This window comes from Neofelis nebulosa, chromosome 8, assembly GCF_028018385.1.
Source record: "Neofelis nebulosa isolate mNeoNeb1 chromosome 8, mNeoNeb1.pri, whole genome shotgun sequence".
NCBI lineage: Eukaryota > Metazoa > Chordata > Mammalia > Carnivora > Felidae > Neofelis > Neofelis nebulosa.
The window spans coordinates 25,666,614-25,688,678 of NC_080789.1; the positions used below are offsets into that span (position 1 = coordinate 25,666,614).

Here is a 22,065-nt window from a genome sequence, read left to right on the forward strand (position 1 = left end):
TATTCTGAAAAATACAGACAGAAGGAAGAGAAAAAGAATTTTTACTTTTTGGCTAGTTCATGTGGCAAACATCAGAATTAAAAAAAAAGGCACACACACAAAAGACACAAAGAAGTACAGATTTTATTAGAGACTAGTTAAGCTTAGGAGGAACAACAATAATACAGACATATATAAACCTACTGTTGGTTTTTGTAAAAATCCTTTAAAAATTCAGTATGGTAAGATATATCAAGCGATCAAAGAAAGCATTGATGAGAAAATCTTAGGTAGGGCAGGAAATGTACAGTTCTACATAAAATATAAGTAGTCAAAAAGTAAAAATTAAAATAAAGGATATTCTTAAATGGTATTAAAAAAAATACAGTTTAACACACTCCAGTGTTAAGACTGGAGTGAAGACTGACTTTAGAAACTTACTATGTAAACAAGCCTGAACTCTGTAAGACAGTTCTCACATTCCTATTTTAGGTGTTCATAATTAACAATGTCAAAAGAGAATGCAAATGCTCCTCAAATACTGAGAACAGTTACTGAACATAAACATAAGATGGGTTCATACATTTCAGGCTATGTCAAGAAATAGTCACCTATGCTTACAGATCAGTGCATGGATACAAGATTGCTGATGTTAGAACACTGTCATGTTTGGGTGAATGCAAAATGTCATAAATTCTGGAAGAAACTGATATAAGGCTCACCTATTTAATTGTAATGTAGTTCATTAGAAAAAATTAATTGGAAGAATTGAGGCATAAATTAAGAGTGAATTTATAAGAGAGTAAAAGCATTTAAATCATCTGACATTAAAAGGAATCAAAATCCAAAGATCTTTAGATCCAAGGTTTCGTTTTATCAAAAAAATACATACATATACAGTACTAACATGTATAGTTTTGATTTATGTAAACAGGAAACACTGTGCAAAAAAGAAAACACTGAGAAGGGTAATCAAAATATGATTTAAAAGGCAAAAATAATAGAAGCCATGGGATGAAGCATCTATGTGATGAAGGCAGTACAGATCTAATCCCAGGGTTGAGTTCTTCAGAATGAGCCTCAAACTCACAGTCCTCTTTTAAAGGATAACTCACTGATCCAATTTTTCTGGTGACAAGGCTTGGAGGAACAGCACAGTTTTGGGCTCTTTTCACAGTTGGAATCCCTGATTTGTCTGCAATTATTTCAAACATGGTCTAAAGCTATTGAAATGCCAGTATTACCAAAAGTATACATTTCCATTGTGTATCATAACCTTTGGGTTTGGGGTCTTTTCATGCCTTTTCAGAAATCCTGTCCTCAAACGAAATAAAACAGCAATGTCACAGTTATGGTAGGAGACCATGTGATGAATCAAGTAGGTCACAATCTTTTAAAAACCCAGAGCAGCAGGGAACAACAACAACAACAAAAAATAATAATAATAAAAACCTTATTCTGCAAAATACTTCAGTAATCTGTAAAGTATTAATCCATTTTCACTCTATCATGCTTTTTATCAACCATAGCAGATTCTGAAATGTAGCCTCTACAATGAGTCTGAAATGATGCTGTTCTTCCCAGAACTGAACCTAAAAAACAAGCTCAAAGCAGTGTGGTGGATTCAAAAGATTACAAGAAAAAAGGCACTGGTCTCCAGAAAAAAGATTTTAAAATTACTCGGCATTGGAGTCAGAGGGCAAAGACCAAATGCCTTTCGGAGATGATGCATAATTAAACAAGACTGTTAATCATATTGTTGAGTAGAAAGTGTTTGACAAAACCAAAGAAAAAAGAAACCATTAATTTAGGGGAGAAATTTTTGTGTGTGACAAAGTCATTTAACCACAAAATAGAAATCTGATAAGTTACAAGAACAATTCTCCTACTAGCAATTAATAATAACCATATTATAGATCACATTTCTACTGTGATAACTGTAATGTCAAAGTCTGGTAAGACTTTATCTTGTTACCCACTGTCATTCCTCTAATTTTGGAAGGATTAATGAACCAATTTTTGCTAAAATGTAGGCACACATACAAAAAAGTGAGTTCTGGTGAACGTAGGAAGTCTAGTCAGCCTCAGGTTATCTTCAGTCTTCACACTCTTGATGTTCCGGGAATGATGCGCGAGTTTAGGTTGGTTCTAGGATAGGCCCAGGGGCCTGGTTTGATCTGGGATCCCTGGGACCATACCTAGAACAAACCCAAACAAAACGAAACTCCTTGGGAGTGCTTTCAGCTCAGGTGACTTCTGGGCTTTTCACTCATATGGACCTCCAGGGCTGTACCAGACCATACAATGTTTAAGGAAGGGGAGTAACATTTCTGGAGTTTTCTGTACGTTGCCAGGTGCCAGTACTGTGCAGAAAATACTTTGACTTAAACTTGGAATTAATTTTAAAATTTACTTTGGGATGGGTAAAGGATATGTAACTTCTTAGGATATCATAAAAACAAAAAACTTGTGAAAGACATGCTTTAGTTTTAGAAAAAATTTCAAAGATGAAATAAACTCATTTTGTAGGTAGCCAACCTTTAGGAAATGCTATAAAAGTGAAAAATGTAAAGTTCAAAACAATAGAATTATTCTTTATCTTGAGAAACTCTTAAGATACAAATATGATGGGAAATACATATTTCTACAACAATGGCTCATAGAATATACCCACTTTGAAAAACAGTGTATCAGAAGTATACACAACTTAAATTCTGTCCTGTTTCAATAACATGTTTGATATGTGCCAAATGAAATTCAGTAAACAGGGATGAAACAAATTAACTCAACTGCTGACAGGTTAAAATATATTAAAATGTACAGCATTTAAAAAATACCATATGCATTTTAATTGATCACACATTTTAGAATTTATTCATGTTATACCTTTGTATATGCGAATCCTGTAATCAATTCATCCTCTTTTCAATGTATAGCAATTATACTGAGTAGAATCACTTTCCTCTTACAACTATACTCAAAGAGAATCTCTCTCTTTGTACCACCAACCAGGAGTTGGCGTCATGATTATTCTGTAATGGCAGTCTCAACTCAAGAAACGGGTTTGGATCCTCTATTTTTAAGTGAACATTATATCACAATTCCCTTCCAGTAGCATATGAATAATGTTAAGCTGTGTCATGGCCAAAGACTGATTTTCCAATTACCCTGTATATGATGGATAGATGAATCAACGTATGGACTAAAACATAATCAGCCTATTTGTAAAACTAAGTTATTCAAGGTGAGGGTATCCCTTTCTAGACAAATCTGAATTTTACTTGCAAACATTGTAACATGTGAATTTTGTGTTTATTTTTTATTCAAGAGAGAAAAATCATCATGTTTGCTTAACATCAAATGGTAATTTAAACACGCAAAATATAGAATGACACTGGGTATTTAGTCATTCAAACATCTGTCAACATCATTAGCTCTAACACTGATAATTTCTGGCAAACTTTTAACATACATTGCGTTGAATAAAAATAAAGATGTTGTGTTAAAATCCTGCACATCAAAGAATAAATTCTTTGTGGTAAAACTGCCTAGAGTCTAAAAACCTTATTACTTCTCAGTTCTCTGGGATATCAATTGTGACAGTTTTCTTATTTTCCAGGACTCAACCTACTTCATTGTTTCAGAAATGAAAATACATTTCTCTAAAAACAAAACCAAAGTAACAACAAAACCAACCTAGCCAAAGAAATTCTTAGCAACATGTGGTATCTGATTCAACTAGAAAGTACTGTAGAAAATGCTAATTTGAGTTGGCTGGTTTTAATCAGAGCCAAAAAATTAAAAAATAGAATGTAGAGAAGGTAAGTATAGAAACATAATCGTTCCTTTTGTACAATAACAGCTCTTCTATTTTGAGAGCAGGTACCTAATTTAGTAACTTCACTTAAAGATAGCAATGAAATAGGTAGTAACAGATACCCACAAAATCCATGCATTTAAGTATAATCCAGGTTTTTAGGTCTTCACGGAGTCAATTTGTTCTTACTTTATACATTATTCTAGCTGTCTTAGTTACCTGGTTTCCGAAACCAAAACAGACTAGAAGGAGCATAACGAAGGTGGAGAAAGGCCATTGCTATGGGCACACTTAAAGCGGTATTTGGAGAAACTGGAGGAATGAGAACTGCTATCAGAAAACAAAGACAAGAAAATGAAAAAAGCACATCAGAATGGAGCCATTTAGTAAAAGGGCATGTAGCTCTCAGTGCCTTAATTAGACTATCACAGTATAATAACTTGTTAATAATGATCATTTTGACATCAAAAAAGATTTAAATGATTTTCATATATTGTTTAATAAGACAGCAATGCATATTGTTTTAAAAAGATCACCTTCAGAAATTATTCTGAAAAATTTTAATGCTTAAAGGGGTTTAAGTTCTATAGAAAACTGGGATATCTAGAATGAGTCATTCTCCAAATATCCAGTTAGCCAGTTCTTTCTAAATTAGCCATGCATGTTTAGTCTCAAACCTATAGTTCTAGAATATAAATCTTGGTGGACAAAGTTGGAGTCATATTTATAATGTTTAAGTTTTAAGTCTGTGTCCTATACTAGGAATAATGAGCAGAAAAAAAACAAAAACAAAAAAAACACCATTTTCCTAAAATATACACAATGATTTATACAAAGATGATAATCAAATTCTCTTTTATAGCTGAATTCATTAATGGAAAGTCCTAGAAACACCAACATATAAAAACTGAATTAATACTTTAAATATATGGCAATCACATATTCAACCAAGTATTTTTAGCAAGTTCTTAGTAAAGAATGAACAGGCAAACAAAAGTATGCTAAGCAGCCAAACAGGTACCACAAAGGCCATGCGCATAACTGACAGAAAAGTCCCTTAGCCTTCTTTCAGTCTACTCTTATTTTAGACACAATTCTAGCAAGTTTGGCAATCTGGTTTCTCAGCCCACAGCAGATGAGAAGCAGCAAATTGGGGACCTAGTGCAAGAGGCAGGCACACAAGACAGCAGCAAAAAGTGACAGCTGATTTTAAGGGAAGATAGAGAAACTGTGAAAACCAGACCTAGCTCAAAAAGCAAAGTTCTGCAGGGTCACAGGGTAAAGGGGCATAGAACATTATGTATCTCAGTTGCTCCTGAGGGTGCATTTCTGTTTATTACCCTGTGAGAGGAACTGATATCCTTAAAGATGACTGAGAAAAAGTTAAATTATATGCTAAATATTCTAGAAAAAAGTACAGAAAGTACATTCTAAAAATTTTCCTATTAAATTATGTAAAAAATTTTTTAAATGTTTTACTTATTCTTGAGAGAGAGAGAGAGAGAGAGCATGAGCAGAGGAGGAGCAGTGCAAGAGGGACACAGAATCTAAAGCAGGCTCCAGGCTCTGAGCTGTCAGCACAGAGCCCGATATGGGGCTCAAACCCACAAACCTTAAGATCATAACCTGAGCTGAAGTCGGATGCTTAAACCGACTGAGCCACCCAGGTGCCCCTCCTATTAAATTATTAAAAACTGTTATGATTAAATGGATTTGCCTCAGTTACATGAAAAATTAACTCATGCAAGTTAGTCACCTGTCGATAATTACTGTCGGTTATTTACCTGTCAATAAATTGTTACTGTACTTATGGTATTTTTCCTATATTTTTGCTTCTAGTATGTTTACAGCTTCATTTTCAATATAAGTGTGAATTACAGAGACATGTTGTGATCAACAGAAGTGGAAAAATAAATCAATTTTTGCTTTGTCTGTGTTTCATTCATAGCATGCTATCTACTTTAGTTCAAATAACGAGTCTTCTGAGCTATAGCACAGTCTCATGGCATTTAGTTCTTATTTCCTTGTTTTTTTTTGGGTATGGAAACAATGTCCTATGATTAAACCAAATCAGTTGAATTTTTCCTCCCACATGATTTCTAATAATTTATCAAAAGACTTCATATTTTACATTACTTATAGTGTATAAGTAAGTCACTATAAGTCACCAGAGTGAAATGACTCCTAGGCTCCCTTCCAATTAACACTCCATTGATTTATAATTTTGTGAAATGTATCAAAACATAATTTTTTATGCTTTAACATTCACCACCTTTATTATGTGAATCAGAATATTAGTATTTATTTTTTAAAGAAAATTGACCTATTTTACTAACATAATTATAACCAGATCTTGTTTTTCAGCCTCAAAAGTTTCACTTCTTTTTTAACTACTTCTGAGGAGTAAGAATTTACCAACATGATTTAGCAATCCAGAGAATTTGGTTTTTGCTGGAAAAACTCCCCATGACATTATTAGGTCAACTGCACCCATAGCTTTTAAATGATGGCTCTGAGATTTAAACTCAGATTGAAGTTTAATTTTGTATTAAAACCTTTTTGTATTAAAGCCTTAAAACCATATTCTTAAATTTCCTTAGCAATTTGCCTTAAATGTGTTTCTCCTGACTTGTCTCCAATAACTTCAGAAATCAAACCTGAGTCAATACATGAGTTCTTAATTAAATATATTCAAACATACAATTTTAATGAAGTACAATTTTAAAGAAGACTAGTGAAGTCAAATATAGACAACTTAAAAAATAAGCCAAAGATCACAAATCAAAGACCAGCAAGAGTCTGGTCCTAGGTAGTCCAGATATGCGGGTTTTAATAATGATAGCTGAAAAAAAAAAAAAGAATTTAAGGTATGATAACCATTATTAGGTCATTTACTGCCATGACTTTCCTCACTGTAGGCAGAGTGTAAAAATTTTGTCCTCAAGAGTGACCCTAAATAGCTTCTGTCATTGCATTCTTACATTAAGTACCGGCTCTGTCCTGGTAAAATAAACTCTGGAAATGTTCATATCAAAAGCTGTCAGGATATTACTCTTAATAAGAATTATCCTGTCAAAATATCATTGTAAAATTTGGAAAGCATAATTACAAGTTTTGCATCACAAAATATTTTTCCCAGCGGGCTTCTTTTAGATGCAGGATGTCAACTATTAAAACTAGTCAAAAGCCTGATAATACAAAGTGAAATATTCTTAGAAAAGTAATAAGAATACCTACTTATGTCACATTGGCGTATTTGTTTTAATTTCCTAAGATATCCATGGCAAGGAAAACAAAGTCCTAGACAGAGGTTCTTAGATTTGACTGAGCATACACACCACCTAGGTCTCATCCCAAAATGACTGATTAAGAATGACTGGGAGTTATGGCCCCAAATCTGCATTTTAAAAATAAGACCTCCAGTTTATTCTAATATAGGCGTCCTATAAAAAACAAAAACAAAAACAAAAACTGAGAAACACTGACTTTTAGACTATTATAAGAGAACATTAGGAATATTCACAGGGAAGATACTATTTTATCTCAGCAATATTTTATAAGATGAAAGAAATTTTAAAAACTACACAAAAAAAGAACCTTCAATTAAAGTCCCAAGATCCTTATATTATGGTTTCAAACAAGTAGAATATTTGCAGATAAAACAGATCAGATTGGAAGATTAGGAATTCCTCATTAAAGTTAGTTTTTTAAAATTTATAACAAAATCAGTCTTTCAATGCTTAGAGAGCATTGAATAAAACTGATGAAATATTATGAAGACATTTTCCCCAAACTGGTGTAAATAAAAATAATACAATAAAAGAATTAAAAATTATTAAACTCTAATTCTTCCTGTGTAAGGTCACAGATTAGGGGAACAATTACCAAGTGTTCCCATAATTGCTTCTTCTAAATCCAAGGGGAAAAAGACTTGGCAAACTATGTAATCTAAAAAGAAAATATTATTATTTATGAATACGATTGTCAGTTTCAAAACAAGATTTTTGTTTTTGAAATTTAGCTACTTCTAAGTGGTAAACTGGGCCCACCCTGTAATATTTCTAAGAGCTTGATTATGGACAGTCCCAGAATTTGGGGCAATAGGCAGAATCACTTATAGTACAAAGGATCTCTACTATTCATACAAAGCAGAATCAAGTTTTTCCTCAGGATAAAAAATAAATTTCCTAAGATTACTGGAAAAAATTAAATAAAAATCTCCTCGGTACACATAAATCTACTGACTCAAAGTACTAAGTTTACAGGAATCTGAATGTGTTTCTTAATTCTAAAGACAATCTATATTCGTTGTGTAACTTCCTTTCTAGGACAGCAGCATAAATTATTATTCCTATACTTTCCCCAAATAATGTCTATAAACTATGTCACTGCGTAGGAGCTATAGATTTCAAGAAACAATATACTCCTGAAAATATCACACTTTGAAAATGCAATCATGACACTGGACAATTTGGAAAGCAACCTCTTTTAAGAGGTAGTTGTAAATGAAGTACTGAGGAGACAAGGATGCTTTCCAGGAAGCAGGCAGGATGTTTCCAGAATCTCATTAAGGTGGAGAGGATATAGCCTCAGGCTAGAAATCAGCTGAAATGATCTGCTTGTGTTAACTGCACCCAATTATCTGTAGGCAAATAGATACAAAGAACTTTCTGCAAAGGTGCGGATGGGGTCTTGGACTATACGGATCCTACTTTGACATCATCTCTATTAGTTATAACAAGAACAGAAGAAAAACACAAAATATATTTGAAAGGGTAATTTTTAAAACAGTACAATGTTTTTCTTTTAAAGATTATTAGGACACCTTAAAATTAACTACCAAATACACATATGAACAAGGAAACATAAAAAAAAAAAAATGCCATAACCCCAGTATTTTTGAAACTACTTTTTAGTTCCAAACCCCAGTACACATTAATTGTATGAAGTCATTTTTTTTTTATTCAGAACCTGTATCTTTGTTTTAAGACTGGTATAAACAAAAATAAAATACAAACAAGTTGTTATTAACATAATAGCTGCAGCTATGAACTGCAAGAATACAGTAAAAAGGAGTCATACTAAATGTTAATGTTCTTGCAACAGAATTATCCCAGTCATTTCATGGTAGCAAATTCTGGCAAGAAATGATAAATTTGTTTCTTATTAAAAGTACCTAAAGAATTTCCAAGATCGATCAGCTGTGCTGCAAAAAAAAAGAGCAGTTTATTCAAAAGAGCCCTTACCTTTCTTATTTTCCTAAAAGATTTGCCATTTACAGGTTAACTACTATTTTCAGATCAGTTGTTCAAACCAGGGTTCTTGCTGTAAATTCACATCTTAGCTTTATATATAGTAAACTTAACACTCATTTTCCCTTTCTAGTGGATTATCTAGCCTTGAAGCTAAAACACTTGCATAAAAGCAATAATTTAAAATCCTCCATGTAAATCTTGGTTCCTACTTCTCTTGTACCTCATTTTCATTTTCTTGTACTATCTGTTCTTCCTCCTCATCACCAAAAGTCTGTTCCTGCATGGTGGTAAAAGAGAGAGATCTAGCAGCCACTTCTGCAGCAAGACCAGCAGTGAAGGTAAAATCCGGTGACAGCTGGAGCCGCGCCAGCCTCTGCTTAATGGAAGGCTGTAATAAGTCCCCGGGAGCTGGATGGGCAGTGGACAGGCTCCCTACGTCCGCCTGCCGAGATTCCTCTTCACTCTCACATTGGGAACACACTCTTTCTTCAGCTCCTTGGAGGAAGACTTCATTTGCAGAATTGTCTTTATTTTTACCATCTAGAGGGTTTTCACATAAATACTCAGTCCTACTACTTATTTCATTGTCAGCTGTGGAGGGTTTACTATTTTCCTCTTCAGTATCATTTTTACCAACTGTCCCCATATCTGAATCCACTGATGGTTCTGAATTACTTATGGGTTCCACTGGGTCTACAGGAGACAAGGATTTCAACACAGCTTCGAAAAAAAAAAAAAAAGAAAGAAAGAAAGAAAGAAAAAGAAAAAAAAAAGAAAGAAAAATAATAACTAAGGACCCAGCAATGATTTAAACTTTAATTTAAACTTCCAGTCGTTATTTTTCTAATAAAGAACAATAAATAAAAGCTAAATAAATCTTTCTATTAAATCTATATACATTTATAAATCCAGAGAACTTTGTAAGAGATAAAATGCCTAAGAAATGAAATGAGACGGGGTTTTAATGAAGATTTTAAAACACCTCACACATTGTATTATTCAAAATATTAAAGCAGTGGTTCTCAAAGTGTGGTCCCCGAACCAACAGCATCAGTTATTTGGTAGAAATGCAAATTCCCACCAGAACCTACTGAATGGCAAACTGAATGAGGACTGGCTGTGTTTACAAACCCTACGCTTGATTCTGATGCACACTAAAGTTTGAGAACCATCTTATGAAAGAATAAGCAGCATGATTTTTACTGATAATATGTCAGATAAAAGGCCTGAAGTAATCCAGATAATAATCATATCTTTAACACATATATATTTACAAGTGAAAAGAGTATGGGGAAAAAAAAATGCACACAATCCTATTCGCTTGCCAACCACCTAACAAGACCCTGATGAAAGTAAAGCCATAACTTCCACACATTTTGTAATGTCACATAAAAGTATAAAACAAAATAAAATCTGTATTCAAGATCAACTACTGTACAAAGCATAATACATAAACATTATATCCATACGGCAGAAGGTGTCCTTTCAAGGAAAATGAAGTTTTATTTAGCCCCTCTTGATGTTAGTAGGCAGTGGGTTGCTTGCTAGGCAGTCTCTCCTCCCAGTATGAGGGGTTAGTACAATACAATATATTAGGAAGCATGACGGAAGAAAAAAAAGTGCTTCTTGAAGATCTGGCGTTTATTTAAAAAATAATTTGTAAAAGGTGTCCATTTCCAAGAAACAGATCCCTAAGCTGCAGTAACTCCACTAGAGAAGCAGCAACAACAGAAAACAATGGCCACAGCAGGTTCCAGTGTAGAATATCCCTCTCTAATTCCATGCGGACTTTACCCCTGTAGGCAGAGATGAAAACAACTCTGGAAGATGTACTGAAATTTTTCACGGAAAAAGCATTTTATGGTATCAGCAGCTTTTTACTTATTTCACAAACAAAATCAGCAATACTGCGCTTTCTAATGTAGCTACCCAAAGCATATACCTGAAAAAAGACACATTTCTCTCATTATATCTTTGCCCATACTGTCAGTAGGATAATTTTAAAGCTATATGGAGAAAATACTAAACAATAGAAAGGATACAAATGTATATACAATGCTATTCTCAGTCTTCATGTACATTTTTAGGCAATAAATCTAGTTCTTAAAGAATGCAACATGTATTAGATGTTGATTGATATCCCTGATTATTGCTAATTAAATAGGGCAATATAATCGGCACATCTGGAGGATCAAGTGTTAACATTGCTAGAATGTAAAGCTCCAGGAGTACAGGGATTTTTGTCTCTTGATTTATGCACTGGGGATATAGCAGTAAACAGTGCCTCAGTAACTACTTGTTGAATGAATAATTTGCTGAATGAACACTGTGGGGGATAAAAAAGCTCCTACTGAAAGAGACTGTAATTTCATTATAGAGACAAAAACATTGAATGCACAGAAAACAATAGTGCCTAAAACAATACTCTCAATCCCTGATTCATGCAGACCCAAAATATGAACAAGCAGGCTGCAGGAACTCTTTACTGCTGCACCTGGGAAGTTTTTAATCTGCTACATATATTGCTGCTCAAGACACGGTTACAATTCCCTCCAGGGCCCCTTTGGTGTGAGGGTCTGTAGTGGTGGGAGAGGTAGCAGGGCTGGAACAGAGGATTCATGGAGGAGCAACTGGTAGAAAGGACAGCTTGGTGGAGAAGACAGAATTCTTAGCAAAGAGATCAGCATGTATTTTTTTTTTTTTAAGTTTTTTTTTTTTTTTTTTTTTTTTAAGTAAACTCTACACCCAATGTGGGGCTTGAACTCACAACCCCAAGATGAAGTCGCATGTTCTACTGACTGAGCCAGCCAGGCACCGCAGCATGAATGTTTTTCATGAATAAAAATAGTAAGTTTGTGGGACCACAGTCTAATTAGATAAATATAACCAGAGAAAGATATCCATATCAGAAAGAGTGATAAATATAATTAAATATGATGGATTCATATGATAGAGAGGCTTGAAACTAGGGAAAAGAGTTTAGATTTAACAGAGTGGGAAAGGGGGAACCACTGCAGGTTTTAAAGATAGAGAGTTATCAGGGCACCTGGGTGGCTCAGTTGGTTAAACATCCAACTTCAGCTCAGGTCATGATCTCACGGCTCATGGGTTCGAGCCCCTGTCAGGCTCTGTGCTGACAGCTCAGAGCCTGGAGCCTGCTTCAGATTCTGTGTCTCCCTCTCTCTCTGCCCCTCCCTGACTCATTCTCTCTCTCTCTCTCTCAAAAATAAATAAACATTAAAAAATTTAAAAAAAAAAAAAAAGAGAGCTATTATCATTGTACTGTTTGAGAAAAATCTGGAGGCAGCCTGCAAGGACAGAAGCTAGCTTAGAAGCTATCTTCTAAGGAAAGCTTAGAAGAAAAAGGTATTGAAAATAGAAGTCAGCTGGGGTGCCTCGCTGACTCAGTACAGCATGTGACTCTTGATCTTGGGGTTGTGAATTTGAGCCCTATGTTGGGGGTAAAGTTTACATAAAAAAAAGAATGGAAGTCAGTTAAGAGGCTATTACAATGTATGAGCATAATCTAATAAGGATCTGGGCTATAAAGGGGGCCAGTGGGAAGAGGAAGGATGAAATCAACAAAGGTGTATCTGGACATGGGACAATGGCAGGACTCCTAAGAGAAGAAAAGAGAAATCTGAAGAACTTTCCAGAAGTACAGGTAATCTATATACTTCCAGTGAAAAAGAGAATGGGAAAGGAAGGCAGTTGATTTTGAGGTTTCAGGTAAGTACTCTAAAATGGAAGAGGAATCCCACTCTACCTCTTGGAAATCTACAGGAGTTAATTCCTCAATTAGAAATTAGCTAGTCTGATACTGTCAAGATACCCTCATTCCTTCCCTCACCTCCCATGAAGTCCAACCAAAGAAAAGAATGGCAAACATAAAGGAGTTTAATGCTAATCATCAGTATTGTCAAATCATCCAATTTTGTCAATATTGAAGTACGGAGACAGCTTGCACAGAAGCACCTCCTCTTGTCCCATCTACTTAAGTGTTCAAACCAACTGAGAAACCTTAATGATGTAGCTAACTGGCCTAGGTCTTAATCCACTTGTTTCAATGACGAACGTAGAGTTACTAATTTGATGCTTCATTGAGGTATTTATAATATCAACCTAAAGAGAAGAGTTTAGAATCTCAAATTCACTAATCTGATGCTTCACTGAAGTATTGATAGTATCCACATAAAGAGAAGAGTTTAGAATCTCAAATTCACTAAATTTGAAATCATATTTATTCAACTCACTGCCATTCCAAAATAATTTAGTAAAACATCAAGTTACTGATGAAAAAGCTTGATTTCATATTCCCAATTTGATTATATACCTAGTCTTTTATTGATCATATTGATTTTGTGTCTAGAAGAAAAAGCACTATACTTGCTGAGAGATCCCTAAAATTAAAGCTGTAAGAATTACAGCTAAAATAAAAGTCGTAGTTCAAGAAAAAAAGAGTCCCCTTCATTAAAATAACCTTTTACTCTGAAGTCAGTGCTTACCGTGATCACTAAATAGAAGTTGCTTCCACTTCTGCCTTTCTGCCTCCGATGCTTTAAATCCCAGCACAGATTTTAATTCTTGGAGTACCCTCTTGGATTCTTCATGCTCACGCTTCTGTCTGTCTCTGTCTTCTTGAGACAAGTAATAAAAATCATCCTTTCTGAAATCACTGTCCATATCTATATCATCTACATAAGCTTCTAATTCCTGAAAATGAATAAAGAAAAAGCACTTTACTTCAAGCAGACAATTTTCTAGTAGCATTCATTACCTTGTACCTACCCATCTCCAAGATTAAACAATGAAGACTCTTGGCACAGGTCACTAAAGCAAAGGTGGGCAAACAAAGCAAACATATTATTATAGGTAAATTGGAAGTCTTAAAAAAACTTAGCAGTTGATAATGAAAGGGACCGTGGATGAGAAAGTTTAATAACTTCAATCATTATTTTTCTGCTCTGATACCATCCTGTGGATCTAGTTAATATTATAGTTATTAGCTCTGCCAAAACAAATCAAAATTAGAAGGGCTGGTGGTTTGAGGAAGTGGTCAGGTATATTAGCCTTCTTGTGGCCGTATTTGTGGTTCTTTCTGACTTCCCAGGAGGTTTGAACACTATTCCTAGAATTGGGGAATACCTCATCTTGTGGTTCTTCTTATCACTAAGACACAGACTAGGCCCCTTGCTTACCCAGCCTCCCTTGCAGTTATGATTCAGGCAAATGACTCGGGATCCTCTAATCATATGTATATAGATCAGATTGGACCCAGAAGTTTGTTACAAGGGAAGCAGGCGTTTTAAGGAATCCACTCTGGCAAGAATGGTGGCAGATCAAGTTCCCAGAGGTAGAGGTTCTGAAGGTAGTTTTTATTATTCAGCAATGATGGAGCGAGTGACAATGTCTACAACCAATGACTGGGCAATGATGTTGCTGGAACTGGAACAGTTCTTTTGAGTAAATTGGGCTGTTTACCCCATCCTAGTTCAAACGTAACTATGAGGCCCTCAGAGATATTCTGTCAGTCACCTCCTGGTTTTTTAAACAAATTTCTTGTTTGTTAAACAGATTGGTCTCCCTTTGTAATTAAGAATGCTGAGTAGACAATATGACTGAAGGAAAAAAAGTTTTCCTTAGGATAAACAAAAGAAATCTTTGTCAGTATCGAAAGAAATCATTGAAAAATTGTTTTTTTTTAAGCGAGGTATAACATACATGCTGCCAAATACAAAATCTTAAGTGTACAGGATTTTTACATATGTATACAGTCTGGTAACCACCACTCACATTTCCAGTATTGTAGAAGGCACCTTTGCCAATGCATTAATTTTTAAGGTATTTAATCACTTTTAAGTGTCTAAGAAATAGACAGTAAGATACAAGAACATGAAAACTTGCTGGTAGGGGCACCCGGGTGGCTCAGTTGGCTGAAAGTCTGACTTTGGTTCAGGTCCTGATCTCACCATTTGTAAGCTCAAGCCCCGCGTGGGATCCTCTGTCCCCTTTTCTCTCTCTGCCCCTCCTCCACTCATTCATTCATTCTCTCTCTCTCTCTCTGTCTCTCTCTCCCCCGCCCCTCTTTCTCAAAAATAAATAAAATATTAAAGAAAAAAATCTTTATAAAAATTTGCTGGTAGATTCAGTGGATTCAAACTCAAGGTACTAAGAACTAATGATTTGTTATCAGTTCAATATATTGTGTGGTAATTTTGAAGCTCATCACAAACATAAATTTAACAACTTAGTCAGTAATGATCCACACCACTTATAGAGATAGATAGGTAAACTCTGTATGGGAAACTCTTCTTTAGGGGGAAGAAAACAGCAATTTTCACCATTACCTGCTCCTCCGGGATTGGATCTTTGTCCGCGATGTGTAGAGTCGGCTGCGTCAAAGGTACCACAGTACAACGTGGGTTTTCACACACCATTTCAGGCTTGCCTTAAAAAGCAATAGGCCACACAGAAATGAGTGAACATCGAATTAAAAAAAACATTTTTAGTACTAATATTTTGCCAATTTCATAGTCTGACGTTCTGATTATAACTTTCAATTTATAAAAAAATTAAGGATGTTAAAGTTAACAATGGTAATAGCGGTAGATTTACAATGTAAGTTAAACTCTCAGAGGAGAAACTTGTTTTCCTCTCCCTTCTTCACCTCACCATAGTATCTGGTTCACAACAGGTACTTCCTCTCTAAATACTCGCTAAACAAATCAACTTTCGTTCATGGCATGGGAAGTCTCAAACACAGACCATCACTCTTCCCCACAAAAAATAAACTTCAATCTTACATTTCCCTTATATTATTTTTATTCTCAGAAGTTAGAATTGGAAATGGGTTTCAAAAGTCATAGCTTGAAAAGATCACACAGGTGTTAACTTTCATTACTTAACATTGGTATTTGGTATCTAACCAGAGGGTTCTCATATTCTCATATCCAGCTCTCTACCTTCCAACATTATCTCTCTACTTAAAAAGAAGTAGGCTGGGGCGCCTGGGTGGCGCAGTCGGTTAAGCGTCCGACTTCAGCCAGGTCACGATCTCGCGGTCCGTGAGTTCGAGCCCCGCGTCAGGCTCTGGGCTGATGGCTCGGAGCCTGGAGCCTGTTTCTGATTCTGTGTCTCCCTCTCTCTCTGCCCCTCCCCCGTTCATGTTCTGTCTCTCTCTGTCCCAAAAATAAATAAAAAAACGTTGAAAAAAAATTTAAAAAAAAAAAAAATAATAATAATAAAAAGAAGTAGGCTTGGGCACCTGGGTGGCTCAGTTGGTTAAGCATCTGACTCTTGGTTTTGGCTCAGGTCATGATCTCTCTGTGAGTTAGAGCCCTGTGTTGGGCTCTACGCTGACAGTGTGGAGCCTGCTTGGGATTGTCTCCCTCTCTCTCTCTCTGCCCCTCCCCTGCTCACTCACTCTCTCTCAAAATAAATAAATAAACATTAAAAAAAAAAAGAAGTAGGCGTTAGGGGTGCGTAGGTGGTTCAGTCAATTGAGTGTCCAACTCTTGGTTTTGGCTTAGGTATTACCTCACGGTTCGTGAGTCTTCGGCTCTGTGCTGATAGTGCAGGGCCTGCTTGGGATTCTCTCTCCCTCTCTCTCTCTGGCCCTGCTCATGCTCGCTCACTCAGTCTGTCTCTCTCTCTCTCTCTCAAAATAAATAAACTTAAAAAAGAATTAGGCTTCAGACATCTAGATTTCTACCTTTTAAAAGTAATGACAGATAACTGGTTGGGACCAGAGTTAGGGGAGACTCCTGGCTGTCAAGGGCTAGTGTGGACAAAGCAAGCTGGACTGGAATGAGACAGGATGGGAAGGACTCTCACTAGGTGTGAGTCAGCAGCAATGTGGCTTAGGAGACAGTCCATATTATCAGGTGATTGCTTACATACAAGGCATTGAATAAATAAGTTAATACCGAAGATAATGAGAGCCAAGTTTCTCATGGTGGTACAAATATACAGAGGGAGAAGTACAGGAAGAACCATGGAACTGATTTGGAGGTATCGATGTGAACCCATGGTTTATAACATATATGGACAGATGTAGAAATATGTATGTATAAGTATATACACAGATATATTTCACTGTCCTCTACACTGAAAATTGGTAAAAACAAGAACATCCCAGTGGCTATGAGCATACTTAGCACCCACAAGGGGCACCCCTTAGGGCTAGGGGCAAGTAAAGTATAAAGAAGTGATCAAAAAATGATCAAAAAATGACACAAACCTTAAATGGGCTCCCTCTGGTCAAACTTTGTACAATTTGAGCAACAAAATAACAAATTATGATCCACAGAATAAAATAAGAATCCATACATCCATATTGATATAAATAAGCAGAAAAGGGGGATGCTTTGGCTCACAATAGAATGCCAACTAGTAAGTATAAAAGGAAAAATGGAATTAGAAAATTACCACCTGGCAACCATCACAATAATAGCTAATTCAAGCAAGATCCACAAATGGATGCTAAAACTAGTGGGTGGAAAAGTCTAAGCTATTTTATTTTACTCAATAAAATTCACTCTTGTTGGTATATAATTTTATGAGTTTAGACAAATTAGAGTCATATAACCACTACCACCACAACTAAGATAGAGAATAGTTCCTTCACCTCAAAACATTTCTTATGTTATTCATCTCTCCATATCCAACTCCCAATAACCATTGGTATGTTTGCAGTTCCCATGAAATTTTACTGTTTTAAGAATGTCATTTAAATGGGATCATAGACTATGTAGTGATTAACACAACACATTAGTGATTCCTCCGTCTTAATGATGTATCAGTAGTTCATTTCTTCTTTTATTGCTGAGCACTATTCCATTGTGTGGATGGATAGAACAGTTTATCTATTCACCAGCTGAAGGATACCTGGTCTGCTTCTAGTTTTTAGTGATTATGAATAAAGCCATTATAAACATTTGTTTATAGATTTTCATGTGAACATTAAATTTTTATATCTCGTGAGTAAATATCTGGAATACTAGTGCATCATATAGATTGTATATGCTTAATAGCGAGTAAATACTTGGTGAAGAAAGGATATTTATATAACCTCAGGATATTTTTTTAAATAAAATACTTATCATGAAAGACAAGAAAAGCTAAAGTGAATGAAGAGCATAAAAGCTAAATGCCATGTGTAATCTGGACATATAAAATTACTATTGTGTCAATCAGTGAAATTACAAAGGGATCTGTGGATTAGAAAGCAATTTATATCAGTGCTCATGTCTTCATTTTGGTGGTATATTGTGGGTATGTAGGAGAATGTCCATTTTTCAAAAATGCAAACAGAAGATTTAAGGGCAATGTGGTCTCATGTCTGCATCTTACTCTCAAATGGTTCAGAATAATACTACCAAAAGAGGGGCACCTGGGTGGCTCAGTCGGTCGAGCGTCCAACTTCAGCTCAGGTCATGATCTCGCAGTTTGTGAGTTTGAGCCCCATGTCAGGCTCTGTGCTGACAGCTCAGAGCCTGGAGCCTGCTTCAGATTCTGGCCCTCTCTGCCCCTCCCTGCTCATGCCCCTCCCTGCTCATGCTTACTCTCTCTCAAAAATAAATAAACATTAAAAAAAAAATACTACCAAAAGAATTTATACATGGATACATAAGGAGGTAAGGCCAATATGGCAGGATGTCAACAACTGAGGAATATGGATGAAGGGTACCGTGAGCTATGGTGATACTTCTGTAGTTTTAAAATAACTTAAAAAAGAGCTAACAGCTAGGGCACTTGGGTGGCTCAGGTGGTTGAGCATCCAACTCTTGATTTTGGCTCAGGTCATGATCTCACGGTTTGTGAGTTTGAGCCCTGTGGTGGGCTCTGCAGGGGCCTCCTTGGGATTCTCTCTCTCTTTCTCTCTGCCCTTCCCTCGCTTGCATGAGCATGCATGCGTGAGCACTCTCTTTCAAAATAAACAAATGAACATTAAAAAAACCCAGCTAACAGCTAAATAAAGCACCTGCTTCTTAAAAAAAATCATATAAATATTTTATTCAAAGTTGTATAGCCACGGCCACTATAAGCGTTTTACGGAGAAAAGTTTGAAAATGACTTGTATCTTAATTCTTATCCCTATCACCTATAAGCAAAAGCCACATATGGAGAACATAATGGCTTATCACCTGCCCGATGATTTGGAGACAGTTTTGACAATTATGTTTAAGTGACTAAGATTCAGCATCTCAGAGTATGCTAAGGGGAGGGAGGAATGGGATGTATCTTTTAATACCCAGTGGTGCTCTGAATGTTTCCATTTGAAGAAAATGTACTCAAAAGCTCTAGACTTAAGTCACATCAGAAAGTTTAACATGCATAAATATTTGCACATATTAAAAATCCTTGGCAAATTTACCCTTTGAAGAAAAAAATTACTTGCCAATTACATTTTAGATATAAAGGAACTCTATTGGTGATGCATCAGTAATTAGCATGTTAACATTTCCTCTGAATAAAGTTAATACTTTCCCTATGTAAAGACTTATTCAGCTTCTTAAAGACATTAAAGTATTACAGATCTAGCTGGAAACAAAAAAATGACTAACAGGATGATAAAGCATTAATCATCTTTGCCAGCAATACAATTTCTATACATAAATCTGATTAACTTTATCATAAAGGTCCAAGGGATAAACATGGTATTGTTTGGTAGCACAAGTTCAGAAATTAATATGCCAAATATTTACAATGAATTAGTGATTAGTAAAAATGGGTCAAATTAAAGCAGTTTCGCATAAAATTTCAAGATTGCCCATTTGCCTAGCAATACAAAGCATTCCAATGTTACCATTAAATAATGGCATTTAATACATTTTACACCCTTAATAACAAGTATGCAGTGCCACCTATTATAGCATTTATTTATCATTTATGAATGGCTGAAGTGTTTTATCTTAAAAGCAAGATTCAACTTCTGGCCCCTAACTATCAAACTCATTATTACACTAATGGGAAAAGAGTTTCTAAAAGTTCTAATTATGGAATACTACCTATTAAAATCTATCCCTTCATTTAAGTTCATTATTATTATTTTTAATGTTTATTTATGTTTGAGAGAGAGAGAGAGAGCACAAGTGGAGAAGGCACAGAGAGAGAGAGACACACACACAGAATCTGAAGCAGGCTCATCAGCACTGAGCCAACGTGGGGCTCAAACTCACGGACCGCAAGATCATGACCTGAGCTAAAGTCAGACACTTAACCAACTGAGCCACCCAGGTGCCCCTCACTGAAGTTTTTGAAAAGGAGGTTTACGATTCAGAGAACTTTCAAAACATATTCATTTATTGTTTACAAAGAGCCAGACTATATATTCAGTGTCAGTTTGTATGTATAAGTTCAACTTTCTTTTAGTAAATTAAGTTTTGTCATGTCACTTTCATCGTGGAGATGAGAAATCTACCTAATAAAACCCTACTGGCGTGGAATAAGCATGTCTGACAAGTGTGTATGAAAGGAAGCACTCATTGGTACCTTTCCTATCTGTGTTTCTTCGGAGCAGTCGGTCCACTTGAGAAATGGCCTCTTCCCAGCAATTGTTGCTCGCCTGAACATGGGGCTGAATCAACTTCAACTTCTGTTCTAGGATTTGATAAGATTCTGATACTAGTTCTTGTGTTTCTTTAGTACAAACAAGCTTTTCAAGTTCATCTTCAAGAATTATTACCCTGAGTAATAAAGAAAAACAGAAACTGATTTCTAAAATATTAAGTGGAAAATTTATAACTCACAGGACTTATTTAAGAAATAAGCTTAAAAGATGAAGTTCTGGAGATGGAAAGTGGTGACGGTTGCATAACAATGTATGTTTACTTTTTTAGGCCACTAAATTGTACACTTAAAAATGATTAAATAATACATTTCATGTTACGTGTATTTTATCATAATGTTGTAAAAAGCTTATAAAGAGTATCACCTATTTATTCAACAATATTTCTTTTACATATATGAGGCATTTTATGAGCTGAAATGATAAATTAAGCTCACTTCATACTTAATAGGAAAAATAGCTAAATCAGGGAAATTATGCATTATAGAGAAATATAATACAATATCATAAAAAGTTATAACTAACATTTTATTTCCATTTTACAGATGAGGAATTAGGTCCAGAGAGTTAAAGAAACTTGCCCAGAGTTATACAGCTGTTAGCTGTAAATATGGGCTGAAGCTAAGCCCCAAAGTATAATACCACAGAAAGATAGTGTTATAAGAATTCAGAAGAGGGGGAAGGTGCTACCAGCTATGGGTACAGACAGGGAACAGCTAAGGAAAAGGTACTTTTGAGGAAGCATTGAAGGATGGATAAAATGTGAACATGTACAAAAGATGAGAAAGTTCATTCTAAATGGTATATGGGAAAAGGCATTTATGCAGTTTGTTTGGACTGAAGGAAAAGAATGAGAAGGACTGAAAAGCAGACTATAATAGAGTTATAGCAAATTCTTTCAACAGAATGTTTTACACAGACTTCAGTCTCTGCTGCTTGTACTCTGTAACCAGTGAAGATGTTTGATTAAGGGAGAAAGCAAATACATGCCTCAGAAACATTAATCTGGCAGGGAGCTCTCTGGAGACAGGGAGAACAGTTAAAGGGTTAATGCCCTAGTATCAGCAACTGGGAAGAGCAATGGGGACAAGTAAGGAGGAGGAGTGAAACACAAAACAAATGTTTTTGGAAGTGTTCAGACAACACTTCTAAAAATTTTGTGTAGCTGTGCTATAGAGCAAATCACAGATGATGGTTTGTGACCGGTATACTGTTTGAAAGGTGACGTATAGTAGCATATATAGAATATTTCATTTTAAAGCTGGAGACATCCTTCCCATGCATAATCCACAATCTCTGCCCGAGGCACAAAGCCCCTCTTGTTCATGTCCATCCAGTGCGGCCTTTCTTCCCTGAGCCATCCTCCCTCACTCTAATGCATTCCATTATGTCTTGTGTAGTTCTGATTCTACTGCCAAAAATTAATTCTTTAGAGACTCTACCTT

General features: G+C 35.6%; 2 protein-coding genes across 14 annotated transcripts in view; one reads left to right on the forward strand and one right to left on the reverse strand.

The window, feature by feature from the left end:
• Positions 1-22,065, forward strand: part of LOC131519062 (uncharacterized protein C3orf20 homolog) — a 189,313-nt gene that overhangs the window by 126,153 nt on the left and 41,095 nt on the right. The window lies entirely within an intron of this gene.
• The window catches only part of VEZT (vezatin, adherens junctions transmembrane protein), a 79,680-nt gene that overhangs the window by 6,652 nt on the left and 50,963 nt on the right, over positions 1-22,065 (reverse strand). For 5 of the 11 annotated variants that reach the window (XM_058741739.1, XM_058741738.1, XM_058741737.1 and 2 more), the window contains 4 exons: positions 20,545-20,738; positions 15,399-15,499; positions 13,557-13,764; positions 106-9,771 (listed from right to left, as the gene is read on the reverse strand). In XM_058741739.1, coding sequence (XP_058597722.1) covers positions 9,257-9,771; positions 13,557-13,764; positions 15,399-15,499; positions 20,545-20,738 — 1,018 coding nt within the window. In that variant the 3' untranslated portion in view covers positions 106-9,256. Of the gene's footprint in view, positions 1-105; positions 9,772-9,845; positions 10,848-13,556; positions 13,765-15,398; positions 15,500-20,544; positions 20,739-22,065 lie in introns of those variants that run through there. The other 6 variants (XM_058741744.1, XM_058741743.1, XM_058741742.1 and 3 more) reach the window with 2 other exon arrangements.